The sequence below is a fragment of the Aotus nancymaae genome, unplaced genomic scaffold (assembly GCF_030222135.1).
Source record: "Aotus nancymaae isolate 86718 unplaced genomic scaffold, 86718_ANA_hifiasm-v0.15.2.pri h1tg000067l, whole genome shotgun sequence".
NCBI classification, from domain to species: domain Eukaryota; kingdom Metazoa; phylum Chordata; class Mammalia; order Primates; family Aotidae; genus Aotus; species Aotus nancymaae.
The window spans coordinates 25858543-25886433 of NW_026988482.1; the positions used below are offsets into that span (position 1 = coordinate 25858543).

The window sequence follows — 27891 nt, forward strand, 5'->3', positions numbered from 1 at the left end:
TAAAGCACTTTCGTAGTTTAACTATTTATCTTTTTCTTTTTATTCCTTTTCCATATCTCTTTTGTATTTCACCCAACACCAAAAATGCCCTTTCAGAAACACAAAGTAGATCTTTTCTACAAACTACGCCATGTGATGAATGAACTTATTGACCTGCGAAGGCAGCTACTGTCTGGTCACCTGACTCAGGATCAGGTGCGGGAGGTTAAGCGGCATATCACCGTGCGCCTGGACTGGGGTAATGAGTAAGTATGAAAACTGTTTGGGTATCTCTCAGTTTCATTTATGATAACTCAGTCCTCAGGCAGTTCACACCTATATAAAGCTTCTCTTTAATAATTCAAAGACAATGTTATATTCTTCACTAAGCTTTCATCATTTTTGCTAGGAACAGTTATTTGTCCTAGTTAGCAAAGGATACTCACTGGTTCTAGTTGCTGAACCTCTTTCAGCCTCTGTTTTTGCTCCTGGAAAGAAGAGGTAAATAATAGGACTAGATTATCTGATGAAGTTAAATTTCTTTGACCTCAGATTTCTTGATTATATACCTACTAATCACAATAAACTTAAAAAATATCTTTGTGCTTTCTTCAGATGTGAATTTGTTGTCCTTTACATTTTATAGCCATACAATGAATCTGAATGAGCATAACCTACAAATGGAAACTGGCCACATTTGTACTTCAGAATATTTTTAACTACCTTATCATTCAGTAATAGTCTTACATTTATGTAGTGACTATGATTTGCTATTGCCATACAAGTACAATTTGAAGACTTTGGTATGGGAAATTATGGTAGATAGTATTTGAATTTCTTTCTCGATTTAATAAATGATGTAATTGATAGATTATATCAATTCTTGATATAATTATTATATAAATGATGTAATAATTGATATAATTTTATAATTGATATAAATTTCAGGTGCTTTTGTCTCATTCTTTTAAAATTGGATCCATTGAACTTTTGAGTAACCAGGTTGCCTCCTATTTAAAATATACAAATACCGAGAGAGAGATACAAGATGGCTGATCACTAGCAGCTCGGGCTCCTAGCTCCCAGTGAAAGCGCAGAGAACGAGAGGGCGCCACACTTTCAGACGAATATTTGTTGCTCACAGACCAGGAGATTCCCAGCAGAGAAGCCCCACGTGTCGCCAGGGCGACTCTTGTGGCCGGTGCGGCGGTTTTGCTGGTGCCTTAGCGCGCCAGTTTTTGGTGCAGAGTCCGGATATTCCCAGGCAGAAAAGCACCATCAATCTTAACACCGCGGTTTTGGCTGGCGCAGTGGACTGCTCAGATTTCGGCGCTGGGAATCAACAAGTTGGACGTCTGCTCAGAGACCTAGTTAGAAAGTCGGTAATTACAAAGACAATAGACGGATAAATATATAATGAAGGGAAGAAATCAGCGTAAAAAGGCAGAGAATACTCAAAATCAGAATGCCTCTCCCTCTACAGGGGATCGCAATTCCTCATCAGTAACGGAACAAGGCTTAATAGATTACAAGTGTGTTCCAATAACAGAAGCAGGCTTTAAAACGTGGGTGATAAGAAACTTCTGTGAATTAAAAGAACTTGTTCTAACCCAATGCAAAGAAACTAAGAACCTTGAAAAAAGGTTTGACGAAATGTTAACGAGAATGGACAATTTAGAGAGGAATATAAGTGAATTGATGGAGCTGAAAAACACAACACGAGAACTTCGCGAAGCATGCACAAGTTTAAACAGTCGAATTGATCAAGTAGAAGAAAGGACATCAGAAGTCGAGAACCAGCTCAGTGAAATGAAACGAGAAGACAAGATTGGAGAAAAAAGGATGAAAAGGAATGAGCAAAGTCTCCAGGAAATATGGGACTATGTGAAAAGACCTAATTTACGTTTGATAGGTGTACCTGAATGTGATGAAGAGAATGAATCCAAGTTGGAAAATACTCTTCAGGATATCATTCAGGAAAATTTTCCCAACCTGGCAAGGCAGGGTAATATTCAACTCCAGGTAATACAGAGAACACCACAAAGATATTCTTCAAGAAGACCAACCCCAAGGCACATAATTGCCAGATTTATTAGGGTTGAAATGAAGGAGAAAATACTAAGGGCAGCCAGAGAGAAAGGTCAGGTTACCCATAAAGGGAAACCTATCAGACTTACAGCAGATCTCTCAGCAGAAACCCTACAAGCCAGAAAAGAGTGGGGACCAATATTTAACATCCTTAAAGAAAAGAACTTTCAAGCCAGAATTTCCTATCCAGCCAAACTAAGCTTTATAATCGAAGGAAAAATTAAATCCTTTGCGAACAAACAAGTACTTAGAGAGTTCACCACCACCAGGCCTGCTTTACAAGAGCTTCTGAAAGAAGCACTATACATATAAAGGAACAACCAATATCAGCCTTTCCAAAAATATATCAAAAAGAAAAGAACATTAACACAACGAAAAATTTACACTAACTAATGGACAAAACAGCCAGCTAGCATCAAATGCCGGTATTAAAGTTATATATATTCTAATTGGATAAAAAGCCAAAACCCATTGCTATGCTGCATCCAGACCCATCTCACATGCAACGATACACAAAGACTCAAAACAAAGAGAAGGAGGAAGATTTATCAACCAATCAGAGAGTAAAAATAAACAAATAAAAAGCAGGAGATGCAATTCTCTCCTCTGATAAAGTAGACTTTAAAGCAACAAAGAACAAAAGAGGCAAAGAAGGACATTACATAATGGCAAAAGGATCAATGTAACAAGAAGAGCTAACGATTTTATAGATCAATGAGACAGAAAATTAACAAGGACATCCAGGACTTGAACTCAGACCCGGAACAAGTAAACTTAATAAACATTTATAGAACTCTCCACTTCAAATACATAAAACATACATTACCACCTCACACCTATTCCATAAGTGACTACATAATTGGAAGTAAATCACTCCTCAGTAATCGCATAGCATTTCATAGGTTTAAATGAAATATTGGTTGGCTGCTCGTTTGTTATTTTCTTCCCTTATTCCTTCCTGTTTACATCAAGTATAATTATTGGTATAAAAGAGGTTTTCAATACCCATTACTAAACTGCATTCTAGCCTGGGCAAGAAAGCAATACTCCCATTCTCTCTCTCTCTTTCTCTTCCTTTATCCTCCTCTTCTTTATTCTTTTTCTTTCTTTCTTTCTAAAAAAATAAATAAATAAATAAATAAATAAATAAATAAAATATACAAATACCTTAAGTATATTTAAGTATGTGTCTTTGGCTGCTTTTCCTTTTAACACATCAGTGAAATGATAGAAATCAAAAAGAATGGGAGAGGCCCACCAATAAATGAGACCTATGAGCCCATTTCTGGAAGTCGGAAAGGAGGTGAAAGATTAATGACAGAAGAAGCCCAGTATATGTGGAAGAAACCTTAGTTAATGAGAGAGTCAGTCTGCCCCACAGCTCCCAGAATCATGGAAGGTGGGAAAGGCGTTGAAGCTTTAAAAATAACTTGGTTTAAAAGAGTGACTAAGGAACAGCCTACCCCAGTCAATGAGGAGAAAGCCTAGCGAGGGATTTCCTCTTTAGATAAACAAATGCAAAAAACAGCCATCTGGGGGAAAACTGGGCAATAGGAGTGTGAACTGGGACTTTCTTGAAAAACCCTCCGCATTCTGGCATTTAAGGTCTTTAAAGTGTAATGAGCAGATTGCTCCCACTTACCAGAAAGAGGGGAACTTGCCAGTCACCTACCCATGTACAAAAAAATTCTGCTTTTCTTCTGCTATCTTTTAAGTTTGAATGGACAATCAAGTATCACCAGATGTTTGAAGAAACTCTTCTACAGGAAAGAGAGAGATCAAGATGAACAAAACACCTGGACCCAAAGAAAGTAACCTGTCCTTAGAACAAATTGAGATCGATAAAGTACTTGAAAACAAAACAAAACAAAAACACTTTAATATCCTCAAATAGAATCTAGAAGACCCATTATGTAGAATAAGATGCCATATAAAAAGAAATGGAGAATGTAACTTCCAAAATAAAATGCTCAGAGAAGATAAATTTTATGTAATCTCTAGGAAAATAAAACAAATATATAGGAAATACTTGAGGAAAGACGTTCAATACAAAGGCTCTACCCAGGGAGGTCTGATATTAAACATTATGCCTTCCAGAAAAAGAACAGAGGAAATTCTAAAGGAATAATAGAGAATTTATCAGAGCTGAAGAACAGGAATCTTAAGATTGAAAGAGCCCCATCAAATACTTACAGTGAACAGGAAAACAAAACAAACAGCCTTACAGCGAGGCACATTAAGATATTTTAATATTCTAGTAACGAAGAGAAGACCATTTAAGGGTTTTAGACAGAAAAACAGTTCCTCTCACAAAAGAATAAGAATCATACTATCCTCAAAAGTTTTATCATTAACCCTGGGTACTAGAAGATAACAAAATAATATCTTCAAGAGTTCTGTGGGGAAATGATTTGCCAGCCAGAGTTTTATTTAAAAAAAAAAAACAAAACCTACCCATCTAATTAAGTGAGAGGGCAAATAAAACCATAAGCCATTTTTAGGTATTCAGGGATGCACAAAAGTTACCTTTCATGACCCCTTTCTTAAGAAAGGACTTGAGGATGTGCTCCTGCAAAGTAGAAGAATAAATCAGAAAGAGACAACAAGAAATCTAATAAACGGTAGATCAAACCCAAAGTGGCATTGTTCATCAGTAGAAAAGAGAAAATATAACCCTAAATTGGGTATTTGTGACCTTTTTAAAGCCACAACATCCTATCCTTGTTTGTTTTGTTTAACTGCACCCTCTCATGACTGTTAGTAGGACTGCTTGTAACACACCACACACTACCTTCTATAATAGTGTATAGCATGAATTTACGTGTACCATAGATCAGTGTTCTCTAAATCTAACTTTGGGCAGTAAAAACTTAGTAAAATATAGTATGTTAATGTACAGCATAGCCACTGATTCTACCTCTTCAAACCCAAACATTTTAATGTTATAAAACGGTATCACTGTTTTTATTTTTAAGTCAATGACAAAAATACAGTAATTGCAAATATAACATTATTGTGTGCCAAGCAAATTGGTCACACTTGAACTGAGGACACTAATAAATGTGTAATTCATTATGTTGCAGTTTAAGCGCAACTGTATAGATTCTAGTAAATAGAATTATTTCTGAACTATCAGTACTTAAACCTCTTTATTATAAAACTTGAAAAACAAATGAGTCTGATATTACAATCAAATCTAAAAATATATAAATGATAGCTTAGTAACAAGTTCAAATTGTACTTGAGAAAGGCTCAGAACATTATATATACATTGAAGTGTGTGTGTGTGTGTGTGTGTATGTGTGTTGGAGGGGTATGTATATGCATACTTTAATAAGCAAAAGTAAGAAACACAGTTCTACTCCCCTCCCCACTTCTCCTCCCTCTTTCCTGGTTTTTTTCTTCTTTCTTTTCTTTTTTTCTCCTTTATTCTTCCCCTTGCACCTTTTTTCCTCCACCCTTCTCTTCCTTTTTTTTTTCTCCTTTCCTTCAGGGGAAAATATAGTCACTTAAAAACGTAAATAAGAACTTTGCAGGTCTGTCATTATTAAAAGGAAAAGACATGTTGCACCAAAACTGATAGGACTGTTCTTTCTGGTTCCTCCTTGAGCTCACTCTTTTTTTTTTTTTTGAGACGGAGTCTCGCTCTTATTGCCCAGGCTGGAGTGCAATGGAGCAATCTCGGCTCATCGCAACCTCCGCCTCCCGGATTCAAGTGATTCCCCTGGCCTCAGCCTCCCGAGTAGCTGGGATTACAGGCGCCCGCTACCACGCCCAGCTAATTTTTTTATATTTTCAGTAGAGACAGGGTTTCACTATGTTGGTCAGGCTAGTCTCGCTCTTAACATTTTTCTTCCTATTTTGAAAGCAAAGATGGTATATTGTAAAAACAAAGTCATTTCATAGCATTGGGTTATGTAAAACAGGCTGTTCCACACAAAAGACAGGAACAGATGACCATATCCATTGTTCCCATTTTATTCTGATAGTTCCACACTTCTTGTTCCATCACATTTTTATAAATGCCATAAAATATTGAAGTTTAGCACGTTAACATGTGGTAGATTCATAATCAGTGTTTGCTAAATGTATTTTAATGTTTTAATTGATGTAATTAAATATATGATTTTAAATTCTTATGCCTTTTCTGTAAGCTCTTCCACAAACATTATGGCTCTGCCTTTTCAGAATCTGTTTTAGCAACTAGTATAGTTATTAATAGTGTATCGATTACATATGTCTGCATCACTGTGGCAAGTACATGGACTCACTTGATGCACTGTTATAATGAAATGCTGCTATGCCTTTCCAGGTTAAGAGCTCTGTTTACCCAGTGAGGAAACCAAGGCTCAAAGACACTTTTCCCAGTGTTGTACCTAGAACTGATCCCAAAGCCCATGTGCTTTATGCAGAACCTTACCATCTCTCTAATTATTTGTGAGTCTTAAAACCAGGCACATTATTGCCAGTATTTCTAGTCATTGGGCTGTTTGATCTTTGTTCTGTTCTACAAGTGTGAATACTGTTATATACTGTGATGTATATCTGAGTAACATTCAGTTAGAACTTGAAAGGACAGAAACTGAACTGGTCCTGTAATCTTTCATTTAGTTTTAATTTAGTGAGGAACTCTCCACATCTACATAACCATTTTTTATTTTGTTTCCTGAGATTAGGAATTATTTATTTGGCCTAACATTTAAATATTCAGATATTAAACTTATGTGACTTAAATTTACTGGCCTATATGTAGACACTCCATAAGTAAAAATTATTAAATTGTGTCAGATAGAAACCAGCACTTACTACATTGTGTTCTTATACTTTTAGGAACTGCAATACAGGAAGGCATAAAGTTGTATCCAAATTAACTAGTCATCATCTCTGCTGAAGTGTCTTACATAGAGAATAAGTCAGTTAATTATATCTACACCAAAGAAATTTTAAAATAATTTGTCTAGTGATGTAATTTTAATTTAACTTAATAGTTTCAACATCTTCTCTAAAGATGCTAAGTTTTTTCTGTCTCTGATTTCATCACTACGGTAGCTAAGTTAAAATTGCATTAACCCAGAACTCACGTAGCCTAATTGATCTCTGCCTTAGAAAAATACCTAAGAAATATTTTATTCTTAGAATAGTAAGTTAACACAAATCACTTTTATATCATTATGGTTCTTTTATTTTCTTCTCTCCCTCTGTCATTTTTTTCTTCCTCCTCCCCTTTTCTGCTTTATCACCTTTTTGCGTATTCTAACTCATCTATATCTCTTTCTTCCTACTTAGTGTATGTTTCTCATTAAGGGAATTGCTTTTGGAGTAAGATACACAAGCAGTAGTTTAGTTTGTTATATGCAGAAAATATCCCCCAATGAATTTCCTCTAAGTAGATATTTATCCAGGATCCAGAAAGGTTTATGACTTAGTACTTTACCCTTAAGGACATACGGATATTTTCCAGCTTTAGGACACCTGAAATTAGCAGAAATTTTCAATAATTTCTCAGTTAGGGTTCTTCCCATACCTGGTGGTATGCTCACTGTGTCTTGCCCTGTTCACAGTTTGGGATCTTTGCTACATTTAAAGTATGTATGGTCAAAGTCCTGTCAAGTTTATGTTCAATCGACTGACTTACACGCAAACTTACACTCACACTGACACTCTTTTCAGCATTTTTGCTTATCATTATAACCTGCACTCAGCACTTGGTAGGCACTATGTAAATGTATTGAGTAATAAAGTGGGTTTGTTTTCATGCCTGGTGGACACTCGTTAACCAATTGATATTTGTTTCCTTCTGGATTGTTGTTTGATACAGAATCATCTTTCAAACAATTATGACTAAATTGATTTTACAATCACTTGTAGTTATTAGTAGTTATTATAACTTTCACAGTTATTTGTAAAAAGACAGCAGGTATAATGGAAATACCATAGGTTCAGAATGAGAACAACCCAGCTTGAGACAAACCCAGCTCCATTCCTTTAATAGGCCACTTAGTTAACCTCTGTGAGCCTCAGCTTCCTCAGTTATAAAATGGGTCTAAAACTATCTACTTCCCAAAGTGCTTAGAGATGATGTATATAAAGTGCCTAGCCCAAGTAAATGTTTGATAAAGGGTAGTAATTACTAATTATATCTTTTTATATGTTATATAAATATAAATATGCTATGTTTTCATTAGTACAGTTCTTATCTGTATGCTGTTTTTACTATAAGCATTAGAAAAGGGCACTGCCCCACAAGAGATCTTAACATCTCCATCTCTTCTCAACTAATACTGGGTCCCCATCGCCTGGGCTGCAGACCCCTGTTAGGAACTAGGCCACACATCAGGAGGTGAGTTGCAGGTGAGCCAGTATTACCACCTGAGGTCCACCTCCTCTCAAATCAGTGTGAACCCTGTTATAGTGAACTGTGCATGCAGGAGATCTAGATTGTGCCCTCCTTATGAGAATCTAATGCCTGATGATCTGAGGTGGAACAATTTCATCCTGAAACCACCCTACCCCTACACTGCTCCCCCCGTCTGTGGAAAAATTGTCTTCCATGAAACCAGTCCCTGGTACCAAAAAGATTGGGGACCACTGCCTTAAAGTGTCCATTGTATATAATTAGTTAACTTCAGACTATTTTCTATATTCTGTGGTTCAGATGAGGAGAGGAAAAAGATAAAATAGAACATAGAATAGAATATAGAGCATTTAAAAGAAATAGAGATTCAGGGCCTCAGAGAGCTCCACCGGAAAGAATATTGGGTCAGGATTATGTCCCTTACTAGCTGCTATGTCCCTAGGTTCAACATGAGCTTAGCACAGAGTAGGTTCTAATATATATTTGTTGAATTATTGGAATTAATTAATGAATGATCAATGATGGGTGAGAGAAGACCAAGTATTTTTGTGAAGACTGTTTATCTAAACAATTGGTAAGACCATTTCTGAAAACTTAGCTCGTTTGCCCCATGCTTGTGTTCATCTGTTTAAAAAGTTTTTTATTCAGACGTCATACTTCTTTCATCACGACCCCTATACTTTAAGCCTTATTTTGGCTAACAGTGTAAAATAGGGATAATAAAACAACAGTAGCAATTTACAATGCCGGGTACTATGCTGGGTCCTTTATGTGGATTAATCCTTACAACAGCCTATCATAGTAGATTTTAGATAATGTGGCTTGGTGGAGTAGCCAAGATACAGAGCAGGTGATCTGACATCAGAACCCATGCTCCTGAATAATATAATGCAATACATCTTTTGCTGTGAAGATAGAGATCATGTTGACCATTCCCTACAGTCGATGTTCACTATTCTTGGAGTAAACCATAGGAAAAAATAGCCAGTAGCCTCTTTTTGAGAGTGAAGTTTGTAGTGAGCAGGTATTGCTTCTCACTCTGCAACATCTCTACCTTTTTCAAATGAGGACAGTCACTAATACAACTTTTGCAAACTATCCTTTCTCCATTAAAGATGATCTTAGGACCAGACACGGTAGCTTAGGCCAGGTGCAGTGATTGATGCCTATAATCCCAGCACTGTGGGAGGCTGAGGCAGGCAGGTCACGAGATCAGGAGATCGAGACCTTCCTGGCTTACATGGTGAAATCCTGTCTCAACTAATACAAAAAAAAAAAAAAAATTAGCCTGGCATCATAGCACATACCTGTAGTCCCAGCTACTCGGGAGGCTGAGGCAGGAGAATCACTTGAACACGGAAGGCGGAGGTTGTGGTGAGCCAAGATCACACCACTGTACTTCCTGCCTGGGTGACAGAGCGAGACTCCATTTCAAAAAAAAAAAAGATGGTCTTAGTAGGAGGAACTCTTTTTGGTTTTTACCAGATCACCCATTAATTATTCTCTTATTTCTCAAGATAAATTACAAAACTGAAAGATACTGTGCTCTAGTTACTTCTAGGAGAGGGAAAGCAGTCTGCTCTCAAGAGGATTAACATGAAGACTATGAAATTTGCATGACTTAAAGCTACTGTATTCTCTATGTCTAACACCGTTGGTAGGGTACATGATAGGTCCTCAGAAAGTTCTGTGGGGTGGATGGATATTTATATGGGTCGGCAGCTGACTATACAAGCAAGCTAGTCGTGCCATGATGCTAAGATAGAGTTCTAATAATGCCTGTCTCCAGACACAGCCATCACTGTGTGGTGCACTACCACAGAGGAACACATACACTCAATTCCAGACCTAATGACTTAGATGCCATCTGGATATTTCTTAAACTATTGTATCTGATACATTTTTTTTTGAGACAGATTCTTGCCCTGTCGCCCAGACTGGAGTGTGGTGGCATGATCTCAGCTCACGGCAACCACGTCCTCCCAGGTTCAAGTAATTCTCATGCCTCAGCCTCCTGAGTAGCAGGGATTATGGGCACACACCACCACCCCCAGCTAATTTTTGTATTTTTAGTAGAGCCAGGTTTCACCTTAATGGCCAGGCCAGTCTTGAACTCCAACCTCAGGTGATCCACCCACTTCAATCTCCCAAAGTGCTAGGATTATAGGCGTGAGCCAGCAGGCCCAGCTGAAAACTTTTTTTTTTTTGAGATAGGGTCTCACTCTGTCACTGAGGCCTCAGTACAGTGACACAATAATAATGCACTGCAGCCTCAAACTCCTGGGCTCAAGTGATCCTCCCATCTCAGCCTCCTGAGTAGCTGGGACTACAGTCACATGCCATCATACCTGGCTAATTTTTATTTATTTATTTATTTATTTTTTTAGAGGTGGAGTCTCACTGAGTTGCCCAGGCTGGTGTCAAACTCCTGGTCTCAAGCAGTCCTCTCTTCCCGACCTCCTAAAGCTCTGGGATTATAGGCATGAGCTACTGCACCTGGCCATAAAAACATCTATTTTGATTATATTATTTACTCATTTGTTGTTGTTTTTGTTGTTTCATAATTATAGACTATTCTACATATATTCTGAGACCTCAGATGATTAAAGAATATGTATGAAATGTTGTCTCTTCATTTTTGATTATTCTAAAAAGTTTAAATAGTGTGACTACAGAAAATTTGGAAAGTGTTTTAAAGATCACTATTTTAGTTTTCTAACACAAATGCTAATATCATTCTTGTGATCTTTCCACTGTTTTTCCACACCCTATAAAAGTATTTTAAATATTTGAGATTATATCTACAAAATTGTCTTTATAACGTCAGTTACTTTTTGTAAGAAGAGGGGTAGTAGAAGGGATGTACTTAGTTCCTCTCTCTTGCACTTTATGAACACTACTGCCTTTACATGCTGTAAGGGTTAGAAGCCAGAGGCCTGAAATTGTTTCAGGTAAATAAAGAATAGCTAATAAGAGGTGATGGAACGGAGTGTTTCTGTGACATAAGAAGTCAGGATGCCAATGGTAGAAAAGTAAAATTTCATAGATTTAAATGCATTCACTTCAATTGCCATAGTTTTATCATTAAATTATAAACCATTGTGGATAAGGCCAAGTTTATTACTGATCTTCTCATTATGCAAAACTGTGGGTTATTTTTAGCATTTGGTTCAAAAAAATTTTTCTCTTTAAAAACTTGTGGTTTTTTAAATTAGTGGATAATAGAAAAAAACACTAATAGAAAAACATAAGTTTTTATCCTTTAATAGGAAATTTTTTTTTTTGCCTGCTAGAAAGTATACATCTAAATTTTAATTATTAATCCTAGTAATCATTTTAGCATATACTATTAGTACATTTGCTTCTATAATACCTTCTCCATATGTTTGATTTTCCATTTTTTGCTTCTAGAAAACCTTCTCCATATAAGTTTAATTTTCCATTTTTATTTTATCAATCTTATTGCAGTGTAATTTTATCAGATATTTTGCTATAAACAGAGTATAAATTATAAAAGAATCTGAATTTTGGATATGCACCTTTTTTTATTTTCAGTGATGAGTTTTATGTAAAGAAAGAGCTTACAGATTTAGCTGTGCTAGCATGTTCTAAAATAGTTCATAGTCTAGTTGAAGAGAAAAGAAATTTTTTCTATAATCCCTTGAGATGCTTTTGCCAGACACAATAATTCATAACCCTTGTTTTGGAGTAGGGTGGTCACAGAACATCTTCAAAATTCTGATGAGAGTTATAGACCCTCTCCTCAGAAAAAAATTTATAATGAACCCACACACACAAACTCATCCAGTGTCATAAGCAATTTCCAAGGTCAACAACCCTGTAAATTCCATTGAATTCTTTGTTTAGAGCTGTTGTCTTAGAGTGTGAGAAAGGAGCTAACATTTATTGACCATAAATTACATACCATTTTGAACCTAAGTTCTGACTGTGTCCAGAGTTATTTCTACTGCCTAATGCTGCCATCCAGTCAATCATTAATTGCCATCATTTCTTCTTCCTGCCCCAACGATCCTCCAAATACTGTTTTCTTGAGTAGTAGTACTCACTGATTAAACTTTTATCTAATGTTTCTTAAAATATTGGTGCTAATACATAGCTAGGTCTTTACTAGTTCAGTATTAATTAAATTGAAAATGAGATAAAACTTAGCCAAAATATACATCTTTTTAAACACCTGGACACACGGAGGGGAACAACACACGTTGGGGCCTATTTGGGGGTATAGGTGGGGGAGAGAGAGAATTAGGAAAAGTAGCTAATGCATTCTGGGCTTAATACCTAAGTGGTGGGTTGTTAGGTACAGCAAACCACCATGGCACACACTCACCTGTGTAATAAACCTGCACATCTTGCACATGTGCCCTAGAACTTAAAATAAAATAAAAAATAAAATAAATGAATAAAGAAAAAAGATACATCTCTTTGAGTTTAGTAATTTTTAAGAGGTGAATTTTACCTTGAGCATACTTGTCAGATGGGGAGAAATAGAAAAATAAACATGACTTATTAATGATCTAAAGAAAACCTAACCTTAAGAAACTCAAGCATGCTGATACAATGTGATACTGAATGATTTGCCATCATGAGTAGATCTGCCTGAACTGGAATCGTGTCAGCCTTAAAATTCCTAGCCTCATTTATTTAACCAAAAGTGAACACAATTAGATGTTGCTGTATAAAGACATGTTCCTGTGGGACGGTGTCTGATTCTCTGTCCACAAGATGCGGCAGATAGGTGTTCTCAGGCACATAAAGAGAGATAGGTTATCCGAATACATGACATACTGAGTGTGGTCTCTCTCTTTACTAGACATTTGGGCCTGGACCTGGTACCTCGGAAGGACTTTGAAGTAGTGGACTCGGACCAGATTAGTGTCTCAGATCTCTATAAGATGGTAAGAAATCTAACCTGTGGCAGTTTGTTCCTGCATACCTCATTTTTCTTCTTTTGTTTATTTTCTCTAATGTTACAAAACTATATTGCTAAAAAAATTTTTTTGCCTCTTTCCCAGTGTATTTAAGTGATATTTCTTTTTCTGGCTTTATCTATGTCTATCACATTAGCTTTCCAAATGGGATTCCAATGTAGGGATACTGGGCTTATTAGATTATCTAAGTGTTACTTCTTTGTTGATTTTCCTGGTGAACCAGAGCTCCTTCAGCCTGCAGCATAACTAAAGGTATGTCTCTTTACTCTCACCTTTTAAAGGAGAAAGTAGTTAAAGCTGGAAAGAGCCAATTATTAGGTATTACAGAAATTGAGCCTGGAAATAATGTACCAGTCTTTCTAGAGAGACAGAGCCTGATAGATACTTAGCTATCTGTTGGTTATTATAAAAATCTATTGGGTCAACTAATCAAGATTACATTTTATAGTCTAGATGCAAAGTAAGTAATTGAAGGGTACAATATTTTAAAATAAAATAAATAAACAGAAGAAGGCTTAGGTGGTGACAGTTATGCTTAGACTAACAGACTGAATAAGAACTCATTTCGAAGAGTATGTATTTGATGAGTACATATTGGTGGTATTTATAAGTTTTTAGAGTCTGTTAAAGAAAACATAATATTTTTAGGGAACCTAGAGGGTACCAAGTATGTTGCCTGGACAAGGACCTGAGGAAATTTGCCTAAGTAATATACAAATAACATTTCAATTGCTTCTACATATTTGCTTATGTGTACTTACTAGTATACCCAAGCAATTGTGTACAGTTGCTTTATGCTCTACCCAGTACAATAGGTCAAGTGTAAGATATAAAGATTAAAGATAGCTGGATGTGGAGGCATGCACCTGTAGATACAGCCAGCTACTCGGGAGGCTGAAGTGGTAGGATCACTGGAGCTCAGAATTTTGACAGCAGCTTGGACAACATAGTGAGACCCATCTCTTTAAAAAACAGAAAGTATGAACAAGACTTTTATATTCCCTATAAGAATCTCACTATCCTAGGGTATTGGTTTCTAATGCCTTTTGGGACATAGAAGATCAGGTGAAACTTTTCCCAAGACAATGTAAGTATGCTTTGCATACAAAGTTTTATAATCAGTTTTAGAGAATTGATGGATAGTTTCTCCTGATGCTTGCTCTAAAGCCCATGCATGGACCCTATGTTAGAAACTCTACTCTAGTGAAATCAATAGACTACAGTCAAACAGTTGCCATATATGTGCTGCATAACATAATTAAAGTATACACTGATGCTCTTAGAGGCAGTGACTGTTTCCTGGAAGTAGGAAAAGAGAAGGAAAGACATTCCAGAAAGGCACACAGCCTATGGAAGTGGCTGTTCCAGGAAACTAAGATATTTCATAACTTTGGCGTGTAGTACCACTAACTCATGTTAGTGAGTGGGAGTGAGGCCAAGAAGGAGGCAAAAGTGAGACCATGAAGAGCTTTTTATTTCTCAAATTGGACTCTATCCAGTAGTCTGGAAGAAGCATGAGAGTGACATAAGCAGATATTAGTTTCAAACATTGACTCTGTCTATAGAGAATATAAAATGCAAAAGACTAGAATGAGGGAGAAAAGAGACCCACAGTAGTAATTCAGGTAAGAAATGGCTAGGCAGCAATGGAGAAGAAATATAGTAAGAATGTAGATGTTTGGATTTAAAATTGGTAAATTTTGGTGATCAATTAGATATGGAAAGTGAAGAGAGAATGAGAGTTTGAAACTAAGAATTCTCTTTGGAATAGTGGCTTGGAGGATGCTGTTTTCTTGGTAAGGGTTTTGGATTTTATTCTTAGTGTGACAGTAAGCTTGTGAAGGTAATTGGGCAGGAGAATCACATGATCTGGCTTGCTTTTTTAAAAGATACCTCTGATTGCTGTGTGGAAAAAGGACTGGAGCAAGAATAGAAGTAGAGAGCAGTCATTTGAGCAGGAGATCTTAATTTCAGTAGCTTGAGCTATAGCTGGAAGAGTGAAACCAGTAAGAAGTTTTTAGATTCTGAACATATTTTGAAGTTAGAACCGTAGTCATTGATAGATTAAATTGGCATATGTGTGTACAAGAAAGAGAAAGGCCAGAAAAGAATTACACCTGTGTTTTTGACCTGCCCAATTGTATAAAAGCAAAATGGGAAACATTGTGGAAGAAGCAGTTTGAAGAGTGAAGCAACAAGGATCTGTAGTTCTGATTTTCTTTTCACATTTGAGATGCCTTTTAGACATCCCAGCAGAGATGTTGAAAGTCTAGAGCTCATCAGTGAACTTCAGATAAAACAGATTTAGAGCCATCATACTACATATGGTATATAAAGCTATAGGACTGAATTAGATGACCACCTCCTTGCCCAGACTTTCGTATGGTAAAACCCAGTGGCCACACAGCACTTCCAGACAACCAAGCATCAATAGACGAAACTCTCACATAATGTTCACTATTTGGGTGTTGGATACACTAGAAGCCCAGACCTCACAATTTTGCAATATCCATACAAGAAATCTGAATCTTAAAAAAAGAGAGAGACAGAGGGAGACAGAGAGAAAAGAGAAACAGAGACAGAGAGAAACCAAAATGAATAACATATGGAAGGAACTTGGAAGAAGGAGACAGCCCAACAGAAGAAAATGGTGATTGCTGTCTGCAGAGATAAATGAGGAAACAATTAGGAAACAGTGCAACAATCCAAAGAGCTTTACAAAATTAAAAATCAGATAATGGGAACATACTTGGAATAACGATTAGAAGATAGAGAAAAATCTCCCTGAAAACAGAACAACAACAAATTAAATAACAGTAGGAGAGAACAGGTATAAAAATTTAGAGATTCAATTCAGGAAGCCAAGTATTCAGAAGATAGAATAAAGAAACAAAGAAAGAGAATTACTGAAGGAATCATATTCAAAACTTTCTCAGAACATGGATATGAGTCTCCAGATTTAAAGGGCCTAACGTAATTATGAAATTTCAGTTCACCAGAGATAGAGATGAGGTTAAAACTTCCAAAGAACAAAAGGATCATATACAAAGGATTTGTTGTAAAAAAAAAAAAAAAAAAAAAAAAAAAAATTTGGCTTCCTGATAGCAGCATTAAAAATTAAAAAACACAAGAGCATTATCTTCACAATTCTCAGGGAATATATAATTCAACCCAGAATTCTATGTTTACTCAGCCACATTATAAATCAAGTGGGAGAGTCGCCTAAAGAGAATTTTGGTCACTCAGAGTCTCAAAACAATAATAATTACAATGCTCTTTAACTTCTTTTCAGGAAACTACTGAAGAGTAAGTTATTCCTTTTAAAATGAAGGAGTAAACTAAAAGGTCTACTGAGTATCATCTGGGAAAGGGATTCTGTCTCAATGAAAGCCCTCTTTATTTTATTTTCTGCTAAAGTTCCTTTTTGTCTCATGTATTTGCTTTTTTATACAAATAATTAGATATGATAAACAATTATAAGAGTCCACAAATTTATTAAAAACCACTTAGGATTCATATGTTAAATTGCACAGTAAATGTTTTAGTTAAATCTTAAAGTTCAAGATTCAAAGAAATATCCTTTTAGAACATTTTTGTATTAACATATTACTGGAAATTATAAAGACTTTATATGAAACTTTCTGATGTAATAATACTCCTTGACACTGATTTTAGGGAAAAAACCCTATATGAATAAGTTTATACTTAAAGTTGGCACTCATAGCATTTTTTAAATAAAAAATGAAGCCTCCATGCAAATGTTAAATAATAGTGATTTATAGAAGTCCCTTTAAATACACAGTTGGATTTTGCATTTTGTTTGTTTTATTTTGTTTGTTTGTTTTGAGACAGAGTCTTTCTCTGTTGTCATGGCTGGAGTGCAGTGGTTTGATCCGGGCTCACTGCAACCTCCACCTCCTAGGCTCCAGCAATCTTCCCATCTAAACCTCCCAAGTAGCTGGGAGTACAGGTGTGTGCCACCACACTCAGCTAATTTTTATTTTATTATTATTATTATTTTGGTAGAGATGAGATTTCACCATGTTGCCCAGGCTAGTCTTCAACTCCTGGGCTCAAGTGATCCTCCCACCTTGGCCTCCCAAAATGCTGGGATTACAGGCATGAGCCACTGCACTTAGCAGGATTTTGCGTGCTTGATTGTGAAAACCAGAGGAAGTCCTTAGTGCTCTTCAGTTCTGCATCATAACAACTCTACATCCATTTTAAACAATAGAGAATTGGTGCTGCCAAAAATAAAAAGTATTTCAAAAGGTACCACAAACTAGTTTTGTTAATCTTAATTAGCCATGTGTCTTTGTGAAATGTGACACTCAAAAATTACATGACAGTTTCTAAATTGCAGCAAGATCTAACAGAATGCTCGCGTTACAGCCCCCTGCTTCGTTATTATGTGTCCACATTAGCATGTATTGGGAATTGTGTTTGCCTGTTGTCTTCTTGTGTTAGTAAATATTTTTAATAGCTCAGTGTTTATACAGTCATTTCTGGAATAAATCAGTCAATTAGATTATTTACTAAAAATCAAGAATAATTTTATAGCTTCATCCTTTCATAGATTCTGACTAGATATTCCTTTATTTCCTTGTAAGACTCGCAATACTTAATACAATCCCCAACATATGTAGCAGGCAATTAATTTTGTTATTCAGTTGGCTAGCATATCCAAAGCTGCATAGTTTATTTCCATATTGCTAGACTTCTGTAGACTAAATGGACAAGAGACTTTATAGGGCTAAAAATGACTTCTCTACTGGGGAAAAATTGGCAGAGGCAGTAATGTGTTCCATGCATTTCTTAATTAATTTATATTTTTGATGTACATTGCTAGGCACTTGGAATATAAAGATAAATAAGACAGTACTTTGCTCCCTGGAAGTGCAAAGTCTAGTGTTAGCTGGCAAACATGGAAATAATGCATTACAACCCTAATAGAGGTGATGATTACACTGAAAAGGGAGTATTGGCTGGCCAGCTGAATGCTACTTGATAAGAGTGCCATGAAAGAGGTTTCAGAATGCCAGTTCCAATGCCTTTCTCTGGCTGCCCATGTGATGTACTTTCAGAGTACATCTCAAAATTTAATGACTGAAATAAAAAATGAGTTTTGTTATTGTCAACAGGGATGTTTCATACTGAAATTAGCTGTTTTATAAACTTCTTCCATATATAGTTCTAACTGAAAATTTATGACTACCAAGATTGGTAGTCCTTTTAATGGGTTAACAGTAAATCTACTTGAGAAAAATGGCTTAGTGCAGCTCCTGGATGTAAAATAAAACAATGGAATTTATTTTAGTCTAGTAACCTTCCAGTGAGATATGGTCAGTAAACCACAGGAAACCTGATTTGTTTCTGAATGCTTGAATTTTTTGTTTTTACTTTTAAAACCTGTTTTATATGTGAATTTTTTGTGTGTGTGCATATACATTCTATATGATGTTTTGCCCAGCTGGTGGAGACTTGATTTTTTTGTATTTCATATATATCATGGGAACATATATTCCTATGAGTGAACATCAATACTCAATTAGTAATATTGCTAATAATACACATGGATAGTTAATAAGCAAATATAGCTGGTCAGACACATTTAAATTAATATTTAATTTTACTGTTTTTTTATGTAGGATTAAATATATATGTTTAGAAAAGAAGTGGAAACTCTTTCACTGCCACAACAATTCTTCTTACCCATGTGATGTGGAGCAATTCAACAAATGAGTGTGGTACCATACCTCTAGGGTCTAAAAGGAAGCAGGATGAAATCTCTCGTTGAGTTTAACAACACCAGGCACTGAACATTTGTAAATTCACCATTATTCCTGGCCAGGGTTTACTTCTAAATGTGAATGACTTTCTATAATAACTAATTATAAAAAAGAATAACAATTATACTAATAATAAAAATACCAATTATGGATAATAATTATCAACCACTTAGAGTATGATAGGTAATATGTTGAGTCAATCTGCTCAAACTCTGTGAAGTTGAGTTAGGCATAAAATTTTATACTTTTCAGATGATGGATACACAGATAAAAGTGTGAGTCAAGATTCAAAACTAGAGGTTGCAGAGGGTGGCATCAGGTTGGCTTAGTAGAGGCACCTGGCACTTGCCTTCTACACAAAGAAGGACCAAAACAGTGAGTGGATACATATTGAATAGAGCATCTAAGAGAGAATACTGGAATTCATCAGGAAAGTGACAAGAAACTTCAGAGTCATGGAAGGAGAGGGAAGCAAAGCAGCCAGCCCAACCAGGATAAGCTTGGAGCCAGAAGAAACTCCCCATTGTGGGGAAAAGGCATTGTTCCAGAGAGAGAGTTTGTGCTGGTCCTCACACCATCTCTGACATTGAAGCAGCTACAGCACAGTGTCATTTTGAGAGCCTAGCTCCCACCAGACTACATTCTTCTGCCCTTGGGTCCAACACACCCAAATTTTCACATCCCTGGAGCCCTGCTGACATCCCCTATGTCCATTCAGAGGGCTGAAGCATCACAGTACATACTGGACTCAGCATTGTGCCTGGGTCTCCAGTACTTTGGCCCACACAGTGACTTACACCCTGAGGAATGGGTGGTGCAGTGCACCTAGGAGACTGCCCCTGTGACAAAGAAAGCTAAAGCTTGTGCTCCCCAGAGCCTGAGAGCTGCATGCCTGGGGCCAATGCGACTGATAGCAACCCTGCCCCCTCCAGTGGCAGAGCCACTGCATACTTGCACACACATTCAACACATTCAAGGGTCCTGGGACTGGTTCACCTGTGTGCATGTTCCTGGGGCCTGAGGACAAGTCTACCCCATACACTGCCACAGGCACATAAGTGCATAAACCAAGGAACTGAAGATTGACTCACCTCACCTATCACTACCAGTATGTACACATGCCTTTCAGGACCTGGGTATTGACTAGCCTTTCCCCTGCCATCACACCCGTGTTTACCACCTGGGGGCTAGAGGACAAAACTGTCCTACCCACAGCTGTTGTCCACATGTGCCATCCAGGGGCCTGGTGATCAGCCTGGTGAAACTGCCATAGCTGTTTGTTGCCTACGCACTGAGAGGTGGCGCACCACCGCTACTGCCATTCCCAGTGCCACACGTACCACCTGGGGGCCTGAGTACCTACTTGTTTATTATCACTAGCACCCAAGCATGCTGCCTGGAGGCCCAAGGACTGACCTCCCACCATGGGGGCCCACATATACCACCTGGGGACCTGAGGACCAATCCACCTGGCATTCTTGTTCCTAGCTTAGCCTCACCACAGCCTTCAATAACAACCACAGTCTAAGTCACTAGAAAACTCACAAACACCACTGACACTGATTATAGCTGAAGAAATCATACGGAGAGTCCACTACTGCACTCACCTAGAATCAAACCCAAAGCACCCTACCTAACACTAAATATATGTCTATAGGAAAAAGTATTTCCCTATGTAAATCAGTCTATAAAATTAGAACAAGCAACTGTTACACTGGATGTCCAGATATCAGTGTAAGGACACAAGAAACATTAAAAAGCAAGGCTATATGACACTTCCAAAGGAAGACAATAATTCTCCAGTAACAGATCCCAGAGAAAAGAAAATGTATGAAATTTCTGAAAAATAGTTCAAAATAATAATATTAAAGAATCTCAGTGAGATACAAGAGAACACAGATAAACAATTAAAAATCAGAAAAGCAATTCATGAGCTGATGTTTAACAAAGAGATATGCATCATAGAAAAGAACCAAACAGAAATCCTGGAACCGAAGATTTAATGAATTAAATTAAAAATATGATCAAGAGCTTCAACAGTAGACTAAATCAAAGCAAAAGAAAGACTTTCCAGCCAACCGCAGTGGCTCATGACTGTAATACCAGCACTTTAGGAGGCCAAGGCAGGTGGATCACCTGAGGCCAGGAGTTCAAGACCAGCCTGACCAACATGGTTAAACTTTGTCTCTACTAAAAAATAAAAATTAAAAAAATTAACCAGGCATGGTGATGTGTGCCTATAGTCTCAGCTACCTGGGAGACTGAAGCAGGAGAATCACTTGAACCTGAGAGGCGAAGGTTGCAGTGAGCTGAGATCATGCCACTGCACTCCAGCCTGGGCAACAGAGTGAGACTCCATCTCGAAAACAAAATAAAAGACTTTCTGAATCTGGAGACAAGTTTTTTTTATCTATCAAATGAAAAGAAAAAAAGTAAGGAAAGCTTATGTGATGTACGGGATACCAGAAGCCAATAAATATTCAAATTTTGGGAGTTTCACAAGGAGAAGGGATGGGCAAAGATACAGAAAACCTGGTTAATGAGATAATAGCTGAAAGTTTCACAGGTCTTGCAAGAGATAAAAACATCCAAGTACAAAAAGTTCAAATATCCCCAAATAGATTTAATCTAATAAGATTTTAAAGGCACATTATAGTCAAACTATTAAAGACAAAGAATTCTAAAAACAGTTTAAAAGCATCATATCACATATAAGGGAATCTACACCAGACTAACAACACGTTTCTTAGCAGAAAGCTTCTAGACCAGGAGAGAATGGCATGACATATTCATAGTTCTGGAGTGAGGGGTTAGTTGGGGGCCAAGAGTACTATACCCAACAAAGCTATCCTTCTTAAATGGAAGTGACATAAAATCTTTCTTAGACAAGCAAAAACTGAGAGAATTCATCACTACACCAGTCCTACAAGAAATGTCTAAGTGATTTCTACATCTAGAAATGGAAAGACAATGTCTACCATCATGAAAACACACAAAAGTATAAAGCTTACTGGTAAGAGTACATACACAAATGAGAAAGGAGTTAAACATTACCACCACAAAAACCCCACCAAATCCTAAAGGTAAACAACAAATGAGGAAAAAAGAAATGAAGGATGTATTAAACGATTACAAAATAATTAACAAAATGACAGGAATAAGTCCTTACCTATCAGTAACAACCTTGAATGTGAACTGTTTAAATTCTCCAATTAAAAAATACAGACTGACTGAATTGATTTTAAAAATCAAGACCCAACTATATGTTCTCTGCAAGAAACTCAGTTTACCTGTAAAAACACACACAGACTGAAAGTGAAGGGATAGAAAAAATATTCCATGCAAATAGAAACCTAAAGCATACAAGAATAGCTATACTTAGATAAAATAGACTTTATATTAAAAAACATAAAAATAGATAAAGAAAGTCATTTGTAATGATAAAGGGATCAATTCGACAAGAGGATATAACAATTGCTAATATATATGCATTCTATACTGAAACACCCAGACATATAAGCAAATATTATTAGAGCAAAAGAGTTCAATAGGCCCCAATACATTAATAGTTGGGGACTTCAGGATCACACTTTCAGCATTGGAGAGATTATCCAGACAGAAAAATCAACAAACATCAGACTTACTCTGCACTATAGAACAAATGTACTTAACAGACATTACAAAACATTTTATTCAACAGTTACAGAGTACATATTTTTCTTGTCAGCACATAGAACATACTCCAGGATACAGCACATATTAGGCCACAAACAAGTCTCAACACATTTTGAAAAATCAAAATCATGTCAGGTATCTTCTTGGACCACAGGGAAATAAAACTAGAAATCAATAAAAAGAGGAACTTTGGAAACTGTACAAATAAATAGAAATTAAACAGCATGCTCCTGAATGAGCAATGAGTCAATGAACAAATTAAAAAGGAAATAAAAACATGCTTGAAACAAATGAAAATGGAAACACAACATATCCAAATCCTATGGGATATGGAAAAAGCAGTACTAAGAGGGAAGTTTACAGCAATAAATGCCTACGTAAAAATTGGAAAGATTTCAAATAAATGACCTAATTGTGTGCCTTAAGGAGCCAAAAAATGAAAAACAAACTAAACCTAAAGTTAGTAGAAATAAATAATAAAGATCAGAGCAGAACTAAACAAAACAGAGCTGAAAAAACAATACAAAGGATCAGCGAAACAAAAAGTTGGTTTTCTGAAAAGATAAAATTGATAAACCACTAGAGTAATCAAGAAAAAAGAAGAAAGATCCAAATAAAGTCAGAAACAAAAAAGGATACATTATGGCTGATGCCACAGAAATACACAGGATCAGCCTGGTACTCTGGCTCACACCTGTAGTCCCAGCACTTTAGGAGGCCAACACAGGTAGATCACCTGAGGTCAGGAGTTCAAGACCAGCCTGGCCAATATGGGGAAACCCCATCTCTACTAAAACTACAAAAATTAGCTGGGCATGATGGCACACACCTGTAATCCCAGCTACTCAGGAGGCTGAGGTGGGAGAATTACTTGTACCCAGGAGGTGGAGGTTGCAGTGAGCCAAGGTTCTGCCACTATACTCCAGCCTGAGCAAGAGAGTGAGACTCTGTCTCAGAAAATAATAATAATAATAATATACAAAGGATCATTAGAGACTACTATGAGCAATTATATGCAAACATATTGGAGAACCTAGAGGAAATGGATTAATTGCTAGACACACACAGTCTACCAAGATTGAACCAGGAAGAAATGCTTGAATAGACCAATAACAAGCAAAGAGATCAAATCAGTAATAAAAAGTCTTTCAGCAAAGAGAAACCCAGAACTATATTCAGCTCTACTGCTGAATTCTACCAAACTTATAAGGAAGAAGTAACACAAGTTCTTCTCAAACTATTCCAAAAAATTGAGGCAGAGAGAATTCATCCTAACTCATTCTCCAAGACCAACATTGCACATTACACTGATACTAAGTCAGACAAGGGCATAGAGAAAAAAAAAAAAAAAAAAAAAAACAACTATGGACCAGTATCCTTGATAAATACAACACAGACACAAAAATCCTCAGCAAAAAATACTAGTAAATTGAATCCAACAACATGTCAAAAAGATTATAAACCATAATCAAGTGGGATTTATCCCAGTGATGCAAGCATGGTTCAACATGTGCAAATCAATCAGCATGATACGTCGCATTGACAGAATTAAGGACAAAAACCATATGATCATTTTAATAGGCACAGGAAAAGCATTTGATAAAATTTAACATCTTTTCTTGTTAAAAAAACTCTAAACAAGTTAGGCTTAAAGGGACAATACCTCAACATAAATGCTATGCATGACACACCCAGAGCTGACATCACACTGAATAGGGAAAAGCTGAAATACTTTCCTCTAAGACTGGAACAAGAAAAAGATACCCACTTTTAATTCTCCTATTCAACATAGTACTTGAAGTCCCAGCCAGAACAAGCAAGCAGGAGAAAGAAATAAAAGGCATCTAAATTGGAAAGGAGGAAGTCAAATTGTTCATCTTTGTAGATGACATAATGTTATATATAGAAAAACCTAAAGACTCTACTAAAAAACTCTTAGAACTGATACATGCATTCAGGAAAGCTGTAGGATACAAAGTCAACATACAAAAATCAGTAGTGTCTCTATACAGCAATAATGAAGTAGCAGAAAAAGAAATCAAGAGAGAAATCCTATTTGCAATAGCTACAGAAAAATAAAATACTTTGGAATAAACTTAACCAAGGAGATAAAAGACCCCTACAACAAAAGTTATAAAACATTATTGAAAGAAATTAGAGAGGACACAAACATAAAGACATTTGATACTCATGGATTGGAATAATTAATACTGTTAAAATGACTACAGTATTTAAAAACTACTACAGAAAGAAATCGACAGATTTAGTTCAACTCCTATCCAAATACCAATGACGATCTTCACAAAAATCGAAGAAAACCCTAAAATTTGTATGGAGCCACAGTAAGACCCTAACTAGCCACAGCAATACTGAGCAAAATGAACAAAGCTGGAAGCATCGTACTACCTGACTTCAAAACATACTACAAATTCAGACTAATGAAAACAGCATGGTATTGGTATAAAAAGACACATAGACCAGTGGAACAGAATAATGAGAAATATATCCAACTGTTTACAACCAACTGATTTTTGACAAATGTACCAAGAACATACAGACACCCTCTTCAATAAGTGATGCTGAGAAAATTGGATACCCATATCCAGAAGAATGAAACTAGACCCCTATCTCTCACTATGAACCAAAGTCAACTCAAAATGGATTAAAGACTTAAACATAAGACACAAAACTATTAAAGTACTAGAAGAAAACATAGGAGAAAAGCTTCAAGACATTGGTCGAAGCAAAGATTTTATGGCTAAGACGTCAAACACACAGGCAACAAAAAAATAGACAAAGAGGACCATATTAAATTAAAAGCTTCTGCACAGCAAAGGAAATAACAGAATGAAGAGATAATCTGTAGCATGGGAGCAAACATTTGCAAACTATTCATTTAACATGGGACTGATATCCAGTGTATATAAGGAACTCATACTACTCAACAGCAGAACACCAAATTATTCCATTAAAAAGTGGGCAAAGGGGCCAGGCATGGTGGCTCACGCCTGTAATCCTGACACTCTCGGAGGCCGAGGCGGGTGGTTCATGAGGTCAGGAGATTGAGACCATCCTGGCTAACATGGTGAATCCTCGTCTCTACTAAAATTAAAAAAAAAAAAAAAAAAAAAAAAGCCAGGTGTGGTGGTGCATGCCTGTCGTCTCAGCTACTTGGAAGGTAGAGGAAATGCTTGAACCCAGGAGGCAGAGGTTGCAGTGAGCTTAGACCACACCACTGTACTCCAGCCTGGAAACAGAGCAAGACTCTGTCTCAAAAAAATAATAAAAAAGTGGGTCAAGGACCTGAATAGACATTTCTCCAAAGAAGACATACAAATGGCCAACAGCTATATGAAAAAATGCAAAAATGCTCAATATCACTGATCATCAAGAAAATGCAAGTCAAAACCACAGTTAGAATGGCTATTATCAAAGAGACAAAAAATAAGAAATGCTGACAAAGATGTGGAGAAAAGGCAACCCTTATACATTGTTGGTGCGAATGTAAATTAGTACAGCCATTATGGAAGACAGTATGAGACTTCCCAAAAAAACAAAAAACAACCACCATTCAATCCAGCAATTCTACCAATGGATATTTATAAAAAAGAAAGAAAAGTCAGTGTATCAGTGAGACACCAGCACCCTTGTGTTTATTGCAGCACTGTTCACAGTAGCCAAACTATAGAATTAATCTAACTGTTCATTCATAGATGAAAGGATGAACAAAATGTGGCATATATGCCAATGGAATACTATTCTGCCATGAAAATAATGAACTAGAGGTCAATATGTTAAGTGAAATAAGCCAGTCACAAATATTTCATGTTCTCACATGTAGGAACTAAAAACAAAAACAGAATAAAAGAAAAAACCCATGGATATCTTGGAGATAGAGAATAGAATAATGGTTACCAAAGGTTGAGAATGATGGGGTTGAAGAGAGGTTGGTCAGGGAGTACAACATATAGTTAGAAGGAATAAGTTCTAGAACATGTTTGATAGCACAGTAGGGTGAGTGTAGTTAACAGTAATTTATTGTACATTTCAGAGTAGCTAGAAGAGAAGATTTGAAATGTTCCCAACAGAAAGAAATGATAAATGTTTGAGGCAATGACTATCCTACATACCCTGATTTGATAATTTTACATTGTATGCATGTATCAAAATATCACATATACTTCATAAGTATTTCAAATATGTATTAATTTAAACATTTTTTAAAAATTCAAAAATCAGATATCCTCATTTCTGCACTCAGGTCCCTAACTTCTGTATCATACTGATGCTCATTATGTAATTTGAGCCTTACAATAACTTTGTAACGAAGATAATACAGGCTCTTATCTGAATTTTACATTCAGGAGACTATCTCTTAGAGAGATTAAGTAATTTATTTGAAATTTCACAATCTTTGAGTGGGATAGCTTGAATTAGAATCTGCTCCTTCTAATTTCAGCCAGCCAGCAGCAAAGGAACAGCATGGAGAGGTGTTTAGGAGGGAGCCCTTTATTTTTAAAAGGCATCAGTGTGGAAAGTCTGAAGAAGCTGCATCAGGCAGCTCAGAAAGCGGTATAGTATGTGGAAAGGACAGTGGCAAAGCAGAAATATAGTAGGAGGCACCCATTTGTGGCTTGTCTGTTAGTCAGATCTGGAAGGGCTCAGGTTTGAATCTAGACTTTGACAATTCTTGCTATCTGACCTTCAGCAAATCACTTCCTTACTCTAAGCCTTAGTTGTCTCCACCAAATGTGAATAACACTTATTTTACAAAGTTATCAGAATCAAATGAGATCATGAATATAAAAGGCATAGCAGACTGCCCAGCATATAGAAAGTTCTTAATAAAATTTAGTTTCTTTCCTGGTAGAGTTTATTTTTCTTTCCTTCTTTCCATAGCATTTATCTAGCCGGCAGAGTGTACAGCAAAGCACATCCCAGGTAAGCGGCTTTCCTGGGTCTTCCAGTCTTTCCTCTCAACTTTTTCTATTAAGAGATTATGACTTATGAATACACCAGGAAATGACAGACACCACTTACTTCTTGACTGTGTGAT

At 36.5% G+C, this 27891-nt stretch overlaps 1 protein-coding gene across 5 annotated transcripts in view; it reads left to right on the plus strand.

Annotated features, from left to right (window-relative positions):
• The window catches only part of DOCK3 (dedicator of cytokinesis 3), a 610183-nt gene that overhangs the window by 363194 nt on the left and 219098 nt on the right, over positions 1–27891 (plus strand). For all 5 annotated transcript variants that reach the window (XM_064367135.1, XM_064367139.1, XM_064367136.1 and 2 more), the window contains exons 6-8: positions 97–245; positions 13254–13338; positions 27735–27776. In XM_064367135.1, coding sequence (XP_064223205.1) covers positions 97–245; positions 13254–13338; positions 27735–27776 — 276 coding nt within the window. The remainder of the gene's footprint in view (positions 1–96; positions 246–13253; positions 13339–27734; positions 27777–27891) is intronic.